The sequence below is a fragment of the Sminthopsis crassicaudata genome, chromosome 1, assembly GCF_048593235.1.
Source record: "Sminthopsis crassicaudata isolate SCR6 chromosome 1, ASM4859323v1, whole genome shotgun sequence".
Taxonomy (NCBI): domain Eukaryota; kingdom Metazoa; phylum Chordata; class Mammalia; order Dasyuromorphia; family Dasyuridae; genus Sminthopsis; species Sminthopsis crassicaudata.
In genome coordinates this window covers 632805571-632823883 of record NC_133617.1, presented here as the reverse complement: position 1 = coordinate 632823883, position 18313 = coordinate 632805571, and the positions used below count along the sequence as shown (strand labels likewise).

Below are 18313 nucleotides of genomic sequence, written 5' to 3'. Positions count from 1 at the left end.
GTGTACTCTCTAAGGCTATAATTTAAAGGTGACTTGCCAACCTACAATGGTAGAAGGGATTTCCTTGCTAGGTTTTCCCAACAGCAATGCAATCAACCATACAGACCAAAAAAAATTTTTTTTCTTACAATGAGGTTTAGTGCTAGCTATAAACAGCAGTTGCTTATAAATCAAAATATTCTTAATATAAAGGGATGTATATTCTAAGTAGTCTACAATCCTTTGGCTTCTTCCTCAAACCCAGGCCATTTTTTGCCAACATTGTGTTGCCCTTTGCCTATCTTTTCATTAAAATTACTGAGTATCAAAATACATGTTAACATGGTTTGTAGAATCTTATAAAATTTCTTTTCCCTCTTCATCCTCTCTAGCACAAATTAACAAATAATATTGTTATCTTTCCCACAATTATTTTTGCTTATATTTATTATGATTATTCTAAGACAAAATGACTGATTATTTCATGAAATTGCTGTTTCTTGTTACCCTTGGGAGACATGAAATCAACTCTAGTATTTCCTTTTTATGTTTTTTCCAATTAGAACCTGAGCCATCTTTTAACTATAACTTACTTTTTGTCCATTTATCATAAGAATATCAATAGTTATCTACTTGAGGTCTTCCAATAATTTGCCAGTTTGTTGGTTACTGGATAAAGATCTTACATTTAGAGCAGAGCTTTTTAAACTTTTTAAAAACCTTTCTAATTATAGAATTTGATTTATTTATGAATTTGATTTCATGAATTGAATTCTTTGTCTTTAAAATAGAGATTAGAATCTAAAAATATTATAGAAGTGAGACTATAGCATGTAAATCATGAGAGGTTGTTTGCATTGCTATTAAAATGGTTATGATTTATACTTTAACATATTTAATATATATTGGTCTACCTGCCATCTGGGGAGAGAGTGGGGTGAAGGAGGGGAAAAATTGGAACAAAAGATTTTACAACTGCCAATGCTGAAAAATTACCCATACATATATATCTTGTAAATAAAAAACTATAAAAATAAAAAAATGGTTATGACTATTTTTCCCTCTAAAATGAAATTTAAAAATTGACATTTACAAAAATTTTCAAAAAATTTAAACACAAACATAGTACAATATCTTTGTTCTGTCATCCATAAGAGGTTTGGTGGGTTGTTTTTTTGTTTGTTTTTTTTCAGTAAAGAAAAAACATTTTAGTCATAGGACCATAGATTTAGAACCTGAAGGGATCTTAGAGATAAATGATAACTCCCTTCTTTTATAGAAAAGGAAATTAAACACAAAGAGGTGATGTGATCAACTCAAGGTCACATCACTAGTACTGAAATAACTGTGACTTAAATCTAGATTCCTGGTTGGATGACCTTTTTGCTTCATTAATTTATCAATTTGTATTCCTTCACTGATACTCCGAAAACATAAAACTCTCCCTATAAAGAGTGATTTGTTTCAGGTTACATTAGATTTGATTCAGTGCTGTCTCTGAGAATTGGACACTCAAACTAACAGGAACATCTTGAAATATCTCTTAGTCACAGCCTTCAGTATAGTGTTATATCGCATTAGGTATGCTAAGATTAATGATAATGTTTATTTGATTTGCTTTCATTTTACAATCTTCAGACCCAGAAGAAGAGATTACATTTTAAAATGGTGGAGTGGGTATTTTTTATATTTCTTTACAGAGTGATGATCTGTCCAGTGAAAATGGCTTTTCACATTTCTATCTGGAGAGATAAAATGTTTTGTTTTTGTTTTTGTTTGTTTTGTTTTATGTGTGTTCGTGTGTGTATGTGTGTGTATGTTGGGGGAGTGTTAGAATGTGGATAAGCATTATGTTTTAAATATTAGAAGACAGTTTCATGAAGAAGGTTGTTTTCAACCTCATTTCTGATTTTGTTTTTTTTAGAAACCATCATGCAGACATCAGAGACTGGGTCGGACACAGGTTCGACAGTGACTTTACAGACATCTGTGGCTGGCCAAGCAGCAGTGCCCACCCAAGTAGTACAGCAAGTACCTGTACAGCAACAGGTAAACGTTGCTTTTCATTGCTCAAGCCATGCTGCTAATCCATGTAGCCTTGCTGTAATGTATCTTGAAATAGAAGGTTGCCAAATCAGTGCAGTTGAGAGCTGAGTAGACTTTCCTTATTTGGTGCTGAAGCAGGTATAGCCTCCAGGATTTTTTCCTTAATCCATGCTTATTTCTTATCTTGGAACACTGAAACTTTTTAAAAACTAAAAAATATGTTGCAGTTGTTCTTTCAAAGGATGATTTTGTAAACATGTTCAATCGTTTTGTATTCATGAAATGTTGAAGTTGTTGAAATTGTAGGGCAATTTTCTTTTTAGATAGTTAGCATATGAATGGATGGACATTGCTTGTGAGCAAAGATTTTGTCTCAGTTTTGTGCAGTGCTTAGCAAGAGGCCTTGTTTGTTATGTTGGCAAATGATATTTAATGTAAACAAATCTTATCTCAAAAGCGTATAGATTTGATTCATACTATTTTAAATGTGAGGCTACTTTTTTAACTTTATAACTTTTATTTGTCTTGACAATTTGAGTTTTTTCCAAGGTACTGGCAAAAAAAAATGTCATTTATAAAAATTAACAGCTTTACATATAGCTTTTTAATATTTTAGTATGTAATGTTGAAGAAATAAATGGGAAAATCCATGTAGATAGTATCAACTTGAATTTTTAATTTGTATATAATATCGTAGCATATGTAAATATAATTTAATGCTATGTTTATAATAGAATGCCAGGCCTTGAAGTTACAATGACATAAGTTCAAATCTATCCTCAGATAGTTAATGGCTGTATGAATTTGTGCAAGTCACCCTCAGTTCTTTATCTGTAAAATGAAATGGAAAAGGAAATGGCATACTACTCTAGTATCTTTCCCAAAAACCCCAAATGGAGTTATAGACTACTGAAACAATTCATCAACAAAAGTTGGAGAAAATAGTTTTTTTTCTCCAGTTGATGAAAGTCTCAGAACCATCTTATCCTATTGATAGGAATGAAGGGAAAGAGCAAAGAAGCATATGTTTAATTAACTTAATGACAAAAGGTTGCATTAGCATTGTTTTTACTTGATTGGGGCTTTTTTAACCACTAAAGTCTTATACCTATTTAATTTTAATAAAGAACCTTTCTTTAAGACTTTCTTGAGAATACTAAAGGTCTTTAGCTTTTTTTATGGTTTTATTGTGTCTTGTTAATGTCAAAACTGAAAGAAAAAGTGGAGGTTAGGGAAATAATATTGAACTAATTCAGAAAGGTGTGAATATTGTTTAATATTCCAAATAACAAGAGAAAAAAAAACCCTTTCATTTTCATCTTTTGCAAAGGATAACAATTAAATGCACCTTTACTAACAAATTGTCAGATGTTATATACCCTTTAGCTTATCATTCTTAATCAATCTTTCTTCACTTTTCACTTTTGTTCTCTTTTTCAAAAATTACAATCAATTTTTATTTTGGTTACTGAGTATTCTACTCAGACCCTTAATTCAAATGTTTTTTCTGTACTGCATTTTGCTGCTATAATATGGAATGACTGTCCTCACCTACCAAAATAAGTGTAGTAGGCACCTGACTTAAGAAACAAAAGATGAAGAAGTGGAGAAAGAGTGTTAATAATTGACTTTACAGTTTCCATAATGATAGTATGTATTATCTCATTTGAGCCTCTAACAACCCATCTAGTTTTTTTATTGGTATCATTATGTCTATTTTATAGATAAAGAAAACATCATTCAGAGAGGTCAGTTGATTTGCCCATGATCATATAACTATTAAATGTCAGAGTTGTAATTTCTTTTTTTTCCCCCCTGAGGCTGGGGTTAAGTGACTTGCCCAGGGTCACACAGCTAGGAAGTGTTAAGTGTCTGAGACCAAATTTGAACTCGGGTCCTCCTGAATTCAAGGCTCGTGCTCTATCCACTGCACCACCTAGCTGCCCCCAGAGTTGTAATTTCAACTTAATTTAGCATACTAGACATGTCAAACACATACATGGATTAGTCTCTGAAACTAGATATAAATGAGATTGGAAAATATTTAACAAAATAAGTTAAAATACAATAGTATGTACATTATGTTAATATGTGATTTTCTAAATCAATATGTGAATGTTTAGGGATACTTATATATGGCTTAGTAGCCCCTGTTACCACTTGAATTTGATACCATCTCCTTATACTACAATATATTTGAGAATAAATTGACTACAGTAGTGCTAATTATCTAAATTTGATCCACTACATAGATTTAGATAACGCTTCCTCCTTTTTCAGATTATGATGCCTGGCTAGAGACAATCTTAATGGAGGAAAAGGGATGTGAAACACAGTTATTGCTAGTACAGTTCCATTCTCATCTATAGTTTCTCATTAAAATAAAGGACTCTTCTCATTATATTTCACATATGCTGCTAATATGAACTTTTTTTTTAGAAATTAGCTTTTTATGCAATTTTCTTCAGTCTTAATTTTGAAAAAAATTTCCTACTGTATTTTGCAATCCTTTTTCCCCTAGTAACATATATTAATCACCTTAATTACTTCAAAAGGTACCCATATACATGTAAAATGTCTATTGCAAATTAACTGTCTATTTGTATCTTATGGCCTTATACTATACCTACTATTGCTAATATACAGTTGTCACCTTGAATTTTCAAGTCATAGAGTAATAGTTTCAAAATACAAGAAATTGTCAGTAACTTCTATTGAATTTCAGAATCTACAAGTGATTCTTTGCATACATTCTGATTCTCTTAGAATTGACTTGAAATTTACTTGCTTCTATATCCCCTCTGATCTTTCATACCAGTGACACCATGTTTATTATATCATTACTCTACTCAGAAACCTGAAGGGGCTTTCTATTGGTGTATTCAATATTGTTACATTGTTATTGCTAATTAAAGTGTTTTGGAATCCTGAACACCTAGAAACTTTTAAGAAAGCAGTATGCTGAATTACTACTTACTCAGTTTCTTAAAAAAACAAACAAACAAACAAACAAACAAACAAAAAAACAAACCTCTCAAATCCAGGTGACTAAAACTACTACAGATGGGTCAGCTGTCATTTTGGCTTATAATTAGACCAAGAATTTAACTCTAATGGTAAAGTCACCTGCCTGTTCTCTAAGATATAATATAACAACATATGTTTTAGTAGTGATTAATTTGATTAGGTTTAAAGAATCCAATCTTAAAAAATCAAGATAAGTTAGGTAAATGGAGGGTTAGGAAATGAGGGAAGATGGTCTAGAGATGAAAGAGCCAGATGAACAGCCATACTAGAGAGCTTAGTTCAGCAAAGGACTGCATGAGGACATTGAGCTGCTAAGGATGAGGGGATGGCAGTGTAACATGGAAAGAGCAGTTAGAAACTTTTGGTGTCAGGAGCCAGGTTAAATTTAAGTTGTTAAGCAAGTCGTTCAATCTTCCTTGTCCTCATTTCTTTTCTGTGTAAAATGAGATACACTCTATAAGTCTCTTATATAAGAGAACCTCTAGGTATAGCCCAAGGGATGAAGAGCTTACTAAAGAGAAGCACTGTTCACTTTTGTCATTTTCAGTAGGTCAGTTTCTGACTATTTGCACATCTTTATCAGGTACTTTATCAGGCCAAGAAAAATGGAAGACCTGCTTCTCTATCTAATTCCTTGGGAAATTTTAGGGATCAGAACCAAAGCTGAAGGATCAGGACTACAAAATACTTCTCATAGATCACTTTGAGATTTTCCTCAGGTCTTAAGGATAGCTTTAGATGCTTCCTGAAACATCCTTTTGAGTATAAACTGTTCTGTCCCCTGAATTGCCTGATGAAGAGAAGTTCTTAAGTGAAGACCAAGATGTATTTTCTCATTAGTAAGAATGGATTTGCATTTTTATCAGCATGGTACTAAATAAGTAAATCAACTTAGGGGGTAGTATTTTCATTTTTAATATTGAGACAGCCTATGGGTATTATTTTAATTTTTAATAATGGGACAGCCTATATGCATAATTAATTTTTCCCAGGTATATATTTCTATAAGAGCCTTCATAAACTTCCTGTGTAGATCTTGGTAAAAATAATCCTAGGTATAACTTTGCATAGAATTTCTCTTTCTATCCCTAATGGGTTTTGTTTAGTAATATGCAAAAATTGCAGAATGTACAACTTTGCAGCATTCATTAATTGCTTCAATTAATATCTGTTTGATTCTTTATTTTTCTAGACATACCATGATACTTTCTAAAATATATAATTTTGTTTCCTCTTTGCTTGTCTTTATTCCCTCAATTTTCCCTATCTTACTCTTATAGCTCAATTTTTTACCTCTGTTAAAACGTCATTAACTATTCATTCCTTATTTTTCTTCTTTTTTTTCCTGTCAAGAAGTTTAAAAAGGAAAGAACAAAATTGATAATAAGGAATTAATAGCCAAAATAAGTAAGGAGATATAGTAATAAGAGAGCCTTGTCCTTGATGACATCTGTTGACCAGGCCTTGATGAGCTATATCTGAGGACACTGAAAGAACTCATTTGGATTTGCTAAGCTACTCTCAGTAATCTTTGAAAGATATAGAAAATAAGACAGTTGTTACAGTGCTGCAGAATGTAAAATTTGTTGCAATTTCCCCCCAAAAAAACAGAAGAATGGAATAAAGTATGCAAAGCTTATTAGCTAGTGAGCTTGGTTTTATTTTCTGGCAAATTTTTAGAACATATTTTTAAAGGAATGATCAGTGAGCATCTGTAAAAAAGTAGTGATCACAGAAAATCAAATGACTTAGATCAGAACCATAATACACAAGACTAACCTCATTTCCCTTTTTGACAGGGTCAAAATTATACTCTCAAATGAGAAGTATCCATAGATGCAATTTTACTTGGATTTTTAGCAAAGCATTTCATTGAGTTTTGAATGAGTCTACTATGAGTTGGACATAGGGTTAAGTTTGAGGTATATAAAAACAAAAAGAAGATGTCCATGCTTTCAATAGCAGGATATTATATTTTATTGAATGTGGGAACAATATGTTTACAGGTAAAAAAAAATTCAAAATACATTCAAGACAAAAGCAAAGTAATTGAATAAGGAGGGTTGGAAATAGTCATACTTGGAGGAAACAGGAAACACCTTTTTAAGATGTGCCATTTGAGCTGAGCTTTGAAGGTAATGAGGGTATTCCAAGAAATGGAGGTGAGGAGGGGAAAGCATTTCAAGAAAGGGGGAGAACCTATGCAAAGACACAAAGGTATGAGATAAAATGTAGTTTACTGAAAACAACAAATCAGCCAGTTTTGCTGGAACTGAGTATGCTTGAAGGGCAGGGTAATGTGTAATCACCCTGGAATGATATATTGTAAAAGATTGGAAAGGTCTTTAAAGGCTAAAAATAAACTTTGGTATTTTATTCTATAGAAAAAATAGAGAACTATTGGAACCTTTTTGAAGGGAAGTGACACTATCTGATTTGTGATTTTAAAAATTACTCCTTTGGTAACTGAAGAATGGATTAGACAGAAAAAAAGGCTAGATATTGAGAAATGAATTAGGGAGCTATTCCAATAACTCAGACAAAAGATGCTAAGGAACATTAAGGTGATTGTGGTATTCAAAGTCAAAGCAAGAACCAGTAAGACTTGGATACACATTGTATATGGGGAGTGAAGGAGAGTGAAGAGGTAAAGAAGATGCTTAGGTTACATACCTGGATTTCTAAGATAATGATGTCTTTGAGAGAAATAAGAAAATTAGAAAGAGGGATTAGGCAAGGACAATGATAAAGGTTTCAGACATGTTTAGCATATGACAATTTTCTCATGTTGTTACTTTTCCTTTTTACTACTGGAAAAATTAGGCTCAAAAACTGTTGGGTGGATTCAGAAATAATTGAATGACTAAAACCAAAGAGTAACCATTAGTGGTTCAATGTTAACTTGGAAGGAAGGTCTGTAGGAATCTGTACTTGGTTCTATCTTGCTTAGCACCTTTTTTTCCCTATGATTTGAAAAAAAAATACATTAAAAAACCAACAACAACCAGGATTCGGGAAATGATAGCACTGGGGGGGGGGGGGCGCTCAGTTTTTTAATCCATAATGGGAGTGGGGTTGAACTAGATGGTCTGTGAGTCTAAGGTCACTTTCTCAGATCCTATTGAATCCTATTGATTATATATATATATATATATATATATATATAATTTGTTTATTTTGCTGAGGCAATTAGGGTTAAGTGACTTGCCCAGGGTCACATAGACAGGAAGTGTTAAGTGTCTGAGATCAGATTTGAACTCAGGTCCTCCTGACTTCAGGGCTGGTGTTTTATCCATTTCACCACCTAGCTGCCCCGATCCTATTGAATCTTATGGCCCTTAGTTGCTTTATCAGTTAGAGGATATGCAATAGATAGAGATCTGGACCCACAGTTTAAAAAGGCCTGCTTTCATATCCAGCCTCAGAAACTTACTAGTTGTGTAATCTTTCAAGGCAAATTACTTAATCTCTGTCTTCCTCAGTTTCCTCAACTATAATCTTGGGATAGTAATAGCATTTGCTTCCTGTGGGAATCAAATGAGATAATACTTGATCATAGTAGGGTGCTTAATACATGCTTGTTTCCTTCTTCCTCACATCTCTTAGTAAGATTTATATATACTTTGTCATGTTTAGCTGCAATATTTTTAGGAACAACATTGATAAGCTAGAGAGCATTCAGAGGAGGTGAATACCCATACCATTGTTGTTTATTGACATTATTGTAAATATTATTTAAAGAAACTGGACCTGTCTAAACCCAGAGAAAAGCAGGTAAGGGACATGGAAGTATCTTCAAGAATTTAAAGAGATATGATATGGAAGAGGTAGATTTACTCATTTGATCCCCAGAGATAGAATGTGAAACAGTGGGGAAAAGGTACAAAGAGACAAATTTGGACTTAGTTAAAAAAAAAAAAAAGTTCCTGATATTTAGAATTTTCCAAAAGTAAAAAAAAAAGGAATGGGTTTTCCCTCTATCTCAGGGGAGATCTTTAAGCAAAAGTCAATTGTTCTAGAAAGATTCTCATTCAGATAGACTTTGAATTTGAATTCCTTCCTCTGAAATGTTCCCATTCTATGAAATGATACTTTTAACATACTGGTAAATTAGGTTTCCCTTATTGCTTTGAAATAATTTAAAAATTGGGGCAGCTGGGTGGCACAGTGGATAGAGCACCAGCCCTGAAATCAGGAGGACTTGGGGTTCAAATCTGGTCTCAGACACTTAATACTTCCTAGCTGTGTGACCCTGGATAAGTCACTTAACCCCAATTGCCTCAGCCAAAAAAATAAAATGCTACTGGAAATAATTTAAAAATTGATTTAAAAAAATTTAAACTAAAAATTATTTCTATCTCTAATAATTCACATTAAATGTAAATTCAAATTGTTCCAATTTCAAGTGATCTTACCACAACCTTCTCTCTCTCTTTTTTCCTCCAAAAGACTACTGGTAAAAACAACAGTTTTTAAAATAATACTAATAAGACCTGAAGTATAGTTATGCAATGACAAAAAAATAAAAAGCATCATATGTAAAATAAAAATCAGAATAAACAAATTGCTATTATGAATACAATATCTATAATTTATAATATGTAACAGAGCAAGCATATTAATTTTGCTACTTTCTTCTTGCTGGTTATTTTAAGCTTTTTCAAGAAAAAAACAATAGCTAAAAATACAAAAATAAAACATTGTTCAATGTGTATTTAGCAATGGTAAAATTGCATTAATGCAATCATATTAAAGAGATAGTTTTCCACTATTGCAATAATTATTGTCACTATTCAATAATGTGTGAATTTCTTGAGACAAAGTAAAAATAGTTAAATTTGTTCAATAAATCTTATCACGTTTTATCTATTAAAAGTTCAATATGTAATTTGTCGTCTGTTGTCTTTGTTTTACTTGTCACTGATTTCACAAGATTTTCACACATTTTATTCCTTATCATGAAATCATACATCATTTAATGTTTAAATATGCCCTTCAGAAAAAGTCCATTTTTCTAGTTCTAATCTTGTATAGCTTCATAGTTGTTTCCCCCCTTCCTCCCCCCCCCCCCCCCGCCCCACCCCGAGGTAATTGGGGTTAAGTGACTAGCCTAAGGTCACACAGTAGGAAGTGTTAAATGTCTGAGGCCAGATTTGAGCTCAGGTCCTCCTGACTTCAGGGTTGGTGCTCTATCCATTGTCATCTAGATGCTCCAGCTCATAGGTTTTAAAAAGAGATTTAAATGAAGCAAGTTCCAAGAGTATTAAAATATATATAGTTCTGTCTCTTAGATAATTTTCTTAATGTTTTTTGACATGTAACATGGTCAGAAATGTGTTTTGGGAATGTTAGCTTGGCAGCTGGGTAAAAAACATTGCAGAAACAGAGAAGTATTGGAGTTGGAGTCTTCCTCCTTAGGCAAATCACTAAAAGTATTTAAACCTTGGTTTTCTGAACTTTAAAATAAGCTGTCTTCCATTAGATGAGTTCTAAGGTTCTTTCAGCATTTAATCCTACATTTATATAATTACAGACCATCTTTAATAGGAGATGACATTTTGTGTAGGTGAAAAACCCTATTGAAATAACATCAGTTTGGCAAGAGACCAGTGACAATAAGCTTTAAAATAATAATGACCCTAATTTTATTTTTCATGGTTATTTACAGACTGATCCTTCAATCTTTAGCAATCACGTTTTATGTTAATATTTATGAGTTGAGATTGTTTTAGGGACTTTAAAATCCCCCCAAAATGTTTTAAATTCTAATTTATAAGAATTATATCCACTTCAACAATATTCTCTTTTTCCATGGCAGCATACTACATCTGTTTGCTCTGTTTCTTGCAGGGGACAGCATTACAGTCAAAGAAAAGCCATACTGGTTAATAATAGAGTCCTTTGAGAGTTCCTTTGATTGGAGTGATGGTAGTTGTTAAATATTTATTGATTGCCTATGGTGTGTTAAACATTGAACAAACAGCATATACTATTGGATCAAAGCTGGATCAATAACATATTGAACAAGAGACTCCAGAAATGGAACCCCTGGTCAGTTTGGAGAGAGAAGCACTAGGCAGTGTGCTGATGGTTATTATTTTTTTTTTTTTAAATCTTTCCCTTCTGTCCAGGGCCAAGAGGTTTGTTTTTCTGCTTTATCTTGGCCTTGATACAAATGAATAGAATTCTTTTCATTTAGGACTATTATCTCATATAATCAACTGAAACAAAGACATTTTTCTATGTTTTGTTCTTCTTTGGGACTCTATTGCTATTGGCTTGGTTCCCTGAAGGGACAGTGTTCCCATAATTAAGACCATGGCTGACACACTATGAGATGGGGTTACATTTTTAAATGAATGCTGTAGAGTACTTTTAAAACAAAAGATAATGATTTTAGCTTTTGAAGAGCATATTCATTTTTAGAATCAGAGCTGATAATTTTTAGCATCCACATAAAGGTGTGGGGTTTCAAGGGAACAAGATAACTAAAAATTGAAATATCACTACTGAGTAGATCTTATCTAAAGGCATTGCTGCTGACTATCAATACAAATTAGTACTCTACTGTCAGTCCAGGATCAATGATGCTCAGACTCATCAATTTTTTCTTTTCTTTCTTTTTTTTTTTTTTAACAATAAAATTATATCTGGAATGAAATGCTCAATGCTGAAGGGCACATTTTAAGATGGATGCTAAGAAGAGAGTACTCATAGAGAAGATGACTAGAATAGGGAAGGGTCTGAATCTGTCTTAACAAGAAATAATTGGAGAAATTGTGTCCTGTTTGAATATCTCCTATAATAGGGCACTTAGTTCCCCATGAAACAAACATATTCAAATAGGACTTGGATGCAGTAATTAACCTTCTGTTAGGAAGATAGATAATGTGACTTCTAAGACCCCTACTAACTCCACATTGGGTGATTCTGTAATTCAGTATTATGTTAGAAAGCACAGAGAGGACTACTGAAAAACACTGTAGTGTAAATAGGTATTTTAAATTTAAATTTAATTTTAAAATTTAAATTTTTAAAATTTAAATTTAATTTTAAAATTTAAATTTTTAAAATTTAAATTTAATTTTAAAATTTAAATTTTTAAAATTTAAATTTAATTTTAAAATTTAAATTTTTAAAATTTAAATTTAAAGGGCTGCAAAGACTAGGAGACATTTGTATTTCAGCTAGTGCATTCCAGAAAATTCCATTTTGACAAGGAACCAAAAGCCCTTCAGCCTGGGAAGAGTTAAGCTTAAAAGAAAATGATTTTTTAAAGAATAAAGCAAGTCAAAAATTCCTGCTAAAGCACAGAATTGCAGCATGGATTAGGCAATTTCTGTTTTGTTTGAATTCTTGTTTTTTACATCACTATCTATACCTTGCTGGGCATACTTCACATTGACATCCTTTTCTACTTTCTTTTTTTTAAATTTTTAGTTTAATTTAATTTTAATTTTAATTTTTTAAACAGTGCCACTTCCAGCAGCCCCTCTTCTCACAAAAAGTTTTCTTTATAACAAGGAACAGTTCAGCAAAACAAACTGACACATTTATCATGTCTAATAACTAACAACAGGGACTTTCCACCTTTCAGCTGGGAAGAGGAAAAAAAAACACACTAACTTTCTTAAGCATTCATTCATCGATGTTCTGTGACTTCTATAATTCAATTACACCCACCAAAATCTTTCTATTACCCATGCTATAGCAGAATTCAAAATTTATCTTTTATCCCTGATTTTAAAAAATTAAGGGGCTTGTTGTAGGTAAGGTTTATCAATAAAATTGTTACATGACAGGGATATCAGAATTTGTATATTAGTGATATATCAGTGTATATTTGATATAAAAAGATAATTTGTTATGTGAGAATGATTACCATATTTTGCTAAAGAAGATTAGAAATAAGTATGGTAATAGCAATAGTTGCTTGGATAGGAGATTAAATTATATTCAATAATCAACTATAAGATAGTATTTATTGAGTCGTCATAATTTACTTCTTCAGTCACTTATTTCTTGCTATTTCAGTCAAATCATTAATTTCCTTCTTGTTGTGATGAAGTCATCTCCACTCTCCCAGACCGTCTTTTCTAGATATTTAAATATTACACTTTCCATCATGTAGACCCTTCTCATTTCCCTTGCTATGAATCTATTGCTTACATCTTTAATCCTAGATCAAGAAGTTGGGGGGGGGGGAGTAGAAGGTGGAGAAAATGATCAAGATGATGAATAGATTTGAATTCATTTCAGATATGACTAAGTTGTAGTAACTTGTGATATTTAATATGGGGGTAGAGAACACTGGAAGTGAACTTGATCAAGCTATGTCTGAGTATAATTGAAGGGTGTTATATGCAAGAAGGGATTAGACTTGCTTTAAGCAATTGTAAAGAAGAGAATTAAATAGAAGTTAACGTGAAAGTGCTTTAATTGTAGATGACTTTCTAATAAAAAAATTAATCTAAAATGGAATGATCTGCCACTATATAGTGAGTTTCCTGTCACTAGAGTTCTTCAAGCAGAAACTATAGCACTGGATTATATCTTCCTCAGGGTCATAGAGTTGATAGAAAGTATGTATGGAAGGAAGGAAGGAAGGAAGGAAGGAAGGAAGGAAGGAAGGAAGGAAGGAAGGAAGGAAGGAAGGAAGGAAGGAAGGAAGGAAGGAAGGAAGGAAGGAAGGAAGGAAGGAAGGAAGGAAGGAAGGAAGGGAGGGAGGGAGGGAGGGAGGGAGGGAGGGAGGGAGGGAGGGAGGGAGGGAGGGAGGAAGGAAGGAAGGAAGGAAGGAAGGAAGGAAGGAAGGAAGGAAGGAAATGAAGGAAGGAAAGGAAGGAAAGAAAGGAAGGAAAGGAAGGAAAGAACGAAGGAAGGGAAGGAGGAAGGGAAGGGAGGAAGGGAAGAGAGGGAGGGAGGAAGGGAAGGGAGGAAAAGGAGGGAATGAAGGAGGGAGGAAGGAAGGGAGGGAAAAAATGAAAGGAGAGGAAAGGAAAAAGGGAAAGAAACATTTAATACCTATTATGTGCTCGACACTCTGCTAAGTGCTTTATAAACATCTGATCCTTACTACAACCCTTGGAGGAGGTAGACATTATTATTATCCTCACTTTACAACTGAGGAAACTGAGGCAGAGAGAGATTAAATGACTTGCCCATGCCTAGTCATTTAGTGCCTGAGGCTGTATTTGAGCCCTGGACTTCCTGACTTGAGGCCCAGGGCTTTATACATTTCATCACCAGCTGTCTCTGGGAATACAGCACTGGCAAAGTAGGGGTCAGTAGTATCAAAAGATTCAGATAAATAAATTATATTAGTTTCTTTTCCCAGCTTTGTTTCATCTGCAAATGTAATGTTTTGCCTTTATTCAAGTTGCCCATCTGAATGTGCATATATGTAAACATCAAGTTTATAAATTAAACAACACCAGGCTAAATCCCCATCCTGGGGCTCTCAGAAAAATAACTCTTCTATCATTCAGGTTATTTCAAGTCCATGTAGTTCTCTTCGGTTCTGCTTCCATCTTTCCATCTTGATATGGATAATAATATAATACATATTATATGATATTATAATATTTGAGGCTTTGTCAAAACCAATATATCTATAGCATTATTCTTAATCTGCAAGATTTTGTTTTGTTTTGTTTTTTTCCCTGTCTAGAAAAGTATGCAAGGATAATCTGGCATGCATGATTTACTCTTAAAGCTATACTGACTTTATATATTACAAACCACCCTTTCAATAATGCATTCTAGAATTTTGTTAGGAATTAAAAGTTAAACTTCTCTTACTATATATTTTAGATTTCGTTTGTATTTCATTTTTTTTAAAGCCAAGACATTGCCCTTGTCTAGCCCTGCAAAATCTTTTCTATTCTCTACAAAATTTCAGAGATCATCTAACATTGTCTTAGTTATTCTTTCTGCTAGTTATTTCAATACCCCAAAGTAGAAAGAATCCTAATAAAAATCTATACAATAATAACAAAACACAAGTCTTTTCATCCTGCAACAGCTCTGGAGTGATTAACACCTTCATGACAAGGAAAAAAGAATGGATAGATAGTGTCAAAATACATGATAAATAGATTTTAGAAACCTACAGAAATATTTTTAGAATACATCAATATCACTTCTGGTAAAAAGAAGATCGAATGTTGGATTTGGAAATGAAGAACAGATGGTCACCATCCATATAGTATTACTTCCAATTTCCTCCCTAGCCTTCTGTGGTGACCTTGGTTCTTATCTTCTCTTATCTGACCATTTTCCAACTATTTAGCCTCTTTCCCTCCTTTTTTCTCTGCTCTCTGTTAGACTTCATCCAAGTGTCTTCCTTTACATTAAGAGTAGAAGATAATTTCTACAACTACTATTTTCAGATGAATAATTTTTTATCAAAATGATAAATTATATATTACTACATGTATAAAAATTCAGCTTGTTCATCATATATGATAATTGGGATGGTAATTTAAATAAGTTTATCTATATAAATTATCCTCAAAATCATAATATAGCTAGATCAGTTATTTGATAGTTATTGTACTATATTTTAGAGCTAAGGAAATAATATATTGTAGAATTATGTAAGTGAAAATGGTGTAAATTAGTAAGTACTTTACCTTGATATATATAGATATAGATATAGATATAGATATAGATATAGATATAGATATATATAATTAAATACTAGGAATTAGCAGTGCTAATCAAGAAAATTTAACTGAATATATTATTCTGTATGTTAAAATTATTTAGCTTTAAATTAGGTTATTTTCTGAAAAAGATTTTTAATATTCAAAATGATTTATTTTTTAAAATAAAAGAAAAGCACTCAAAAAGTAACCTTTTATATTCTAAGAATGCATCTGCAATAGCAATGAGTTATATTTTCTCCCAGAGTAATATATATATATAAAGCTTTAAAGGAAAGAGAGAATCTTAATTTAGTATTTTTCCAATTAAAAGAGGAATTTGGTTATTTTGTTTTTATTACATTAACAGTACTTGTACTTTTGTTTTTACCTCTATCTCTACTTTTTAAAAATGACCTATTTCTAGTAACAACAAAAACAAAAACAAACAAACAAACAAAAAACAACCAGTTTGAGGGATAGGATAGATAAATGTACAATATTTATGTCCTTACATAATTATATCAAACTGACTCCAACATTTGAGTGAAATGACACTGGAAGAAATACATTAAACTTAACATCCTCTTTGGGGGAAAAATATAAAAAGGTTTAAAAACTTTACATAGTCATTGAAGCATGTCATTGAAGCATGTAATATGTTGAAACTCATTTAACAATTACATTCTGAATTAAATGTGTTATATATGTAAGTGATAGGAACAAAGATGAATTCCATTTTTATTACCAGGTATACTATATACCTAACCATGTTTATATGTGCATATATATGAATATATGCATGATTATATATATATATATATATATATTTGGTGCTTATACATGTGTGTGTGTGTATATATATATATATATATTATATATATGCATGTGCATACATGTTAACATCAAGTTTATAAATTTATAAATTATTACCTATATATGAATCCATGTACATAATTGTATTTGGTCTACTAACAGTGAACTCTAAGGAGGAAAGGAAATTATCATTAAGTAACTACAATGCCAGGAACTGCACTAAGCATTTAACAAATGTATCTTATTTGATCCTCACAAAAACCCTATGAGGTATATATTATTACTAGCCACATTTTACAGTTGAGGAAATTATGGTAAGCAGCTTTAAGTGAAGTAGGAATACCTAAATTCTGTGGCCCAGAGTCACATAGCTAGTAAGAATATGAAACATTGTTTTGGTTAATTGGTTAATGATTGGAATTCTCATAATTGTCACAACCAGCTATGTGAATGTAGAATCTTCAAGAAATCCTTTGCATCTCACAGAGGGATGAGATTGCTTATTTGGACAATAATTAAGAGATTATACCTTTCATTGGTTGCACCTTTCTCCTGGGAGCACAATCATCCATATTAAGATTACAAAATCACAGTTCTGGGGGTAGAGCCAAGATGGCAGAGTGAAGCCAGGAAACTGCTTGCTCTCTCCTAGTTTCCCTCAAAAAACCACATGGAACCAAGCAGAATGATTAAATCAGAATGATTCAAGTCCAGTTCAAGATAGATTGGAAAAACTTTAAGAATGTCAATCTCATTGGGGTGAAAAGAGTGTGTAGCCCAGTTCAGGCAGATTCTGGGAAAGCTGGAGAGAGGATCTTAATTCATAGCAAATCAGCAACTAAGATCATTGGTCCTAGCTTAATAGAGGATCAAATCAGTGGGGCAGTCTCTAGTCCCAGCTCAGAAGGCAAACTCTGGAAAACCAGGCTGTTTCCTGAAAAAAGCAGGCAAAGTCCTTCTCCTCCACCCCTCTGCAAACACAAGGGGCCCCTGTGCTCAAAGCTAAGAGCTGCACAATAAAAACAGGAAACAAAAAAGCTCCCTTCAAAAGGAGAGCTTAACCATAAAATAAAAAAAAAAGATCAATAAACAGAAAAGAACGTTACCATAGAAAGCCACTATAATGACTTATAGGAGAGCAAAACACCAACTCAGTCAAAGACAAAATGTCCACTAAGGAAATCTCAAAGACTGATATGAATTGGTCTCAAGCCCAAAGAGCCTTCTTGGAAGTGTTCATAAAGACTTTAAAAGGCAAATAAGAAAGATAAAAGAAAAAAGAAATAAGACATAATCAAAAGAGAGTCAACAGCTTGGAAAAGGAAAAGAAGTCCTTAATAATACAATTGGTCACATGCAAAACAAAACACTGAAAAAAATACCTTCAAAAATAGATCTAACCAAATGGAAAAAGAGAAAAGCTAACTGAAGAACCCATTAAAATTAGCCCATTAAAAACTAGAATAGAATAAATAGAAGCTAATAAGACATGAAGAATCAGTCAAACAAACTAAAAAGAAGAATGAAAAAATGGAAGAAAATGTGAAATACCTCATTAGAAAAACAGTCAACCTGGAAAATAGATCCAGAAGAGACAATTTAAAAATTATTGGTCTACCTGAAGGCCATGGCCAAAAAACAACCCTGAATAGCATTCTTCAAGAAGTCATCAAGGAAAACTGCCTCAGTATTCTAGAAACAGAGAAGGATATACTCATGAAAGAATTCATCAATCCCCTTCAGAAAGAGATACCACAAATAAAACCATAAGGAACACTGTTAATAAATTCCAGAACTATAAT

The 18313-nt window shown here is 32.5% G+C and overlaps 1 protein-coding gene across 8 annotated transcripts in view; it reads left to right on the top strand.

Moving 5' to 3' along the window:
* Positions 1-18313, top strand: part of RFX3 (regulatory factor X3) — a 316948-nt gene that overhangs the window by 132642 nt on the left and 165993 nt on the right. For all 8 annotated transcript variants that reach the window (XR_012484828.1, XM_074282832.1, XM_074282831.1 and 5 more), the window contains one exon: positions 1904-2028. Coding sequence is in view for 7 of the 8 variants with exons in the window: in XM_074282832.1 (XP_074138933.1) it covers positions 1904-2028 (125 nt within the window). In the remaining variant the exon portion in view is untranslated. The remainder of the gene's footprint in view (positions 1-1903; positions 2029-18313) is intronic.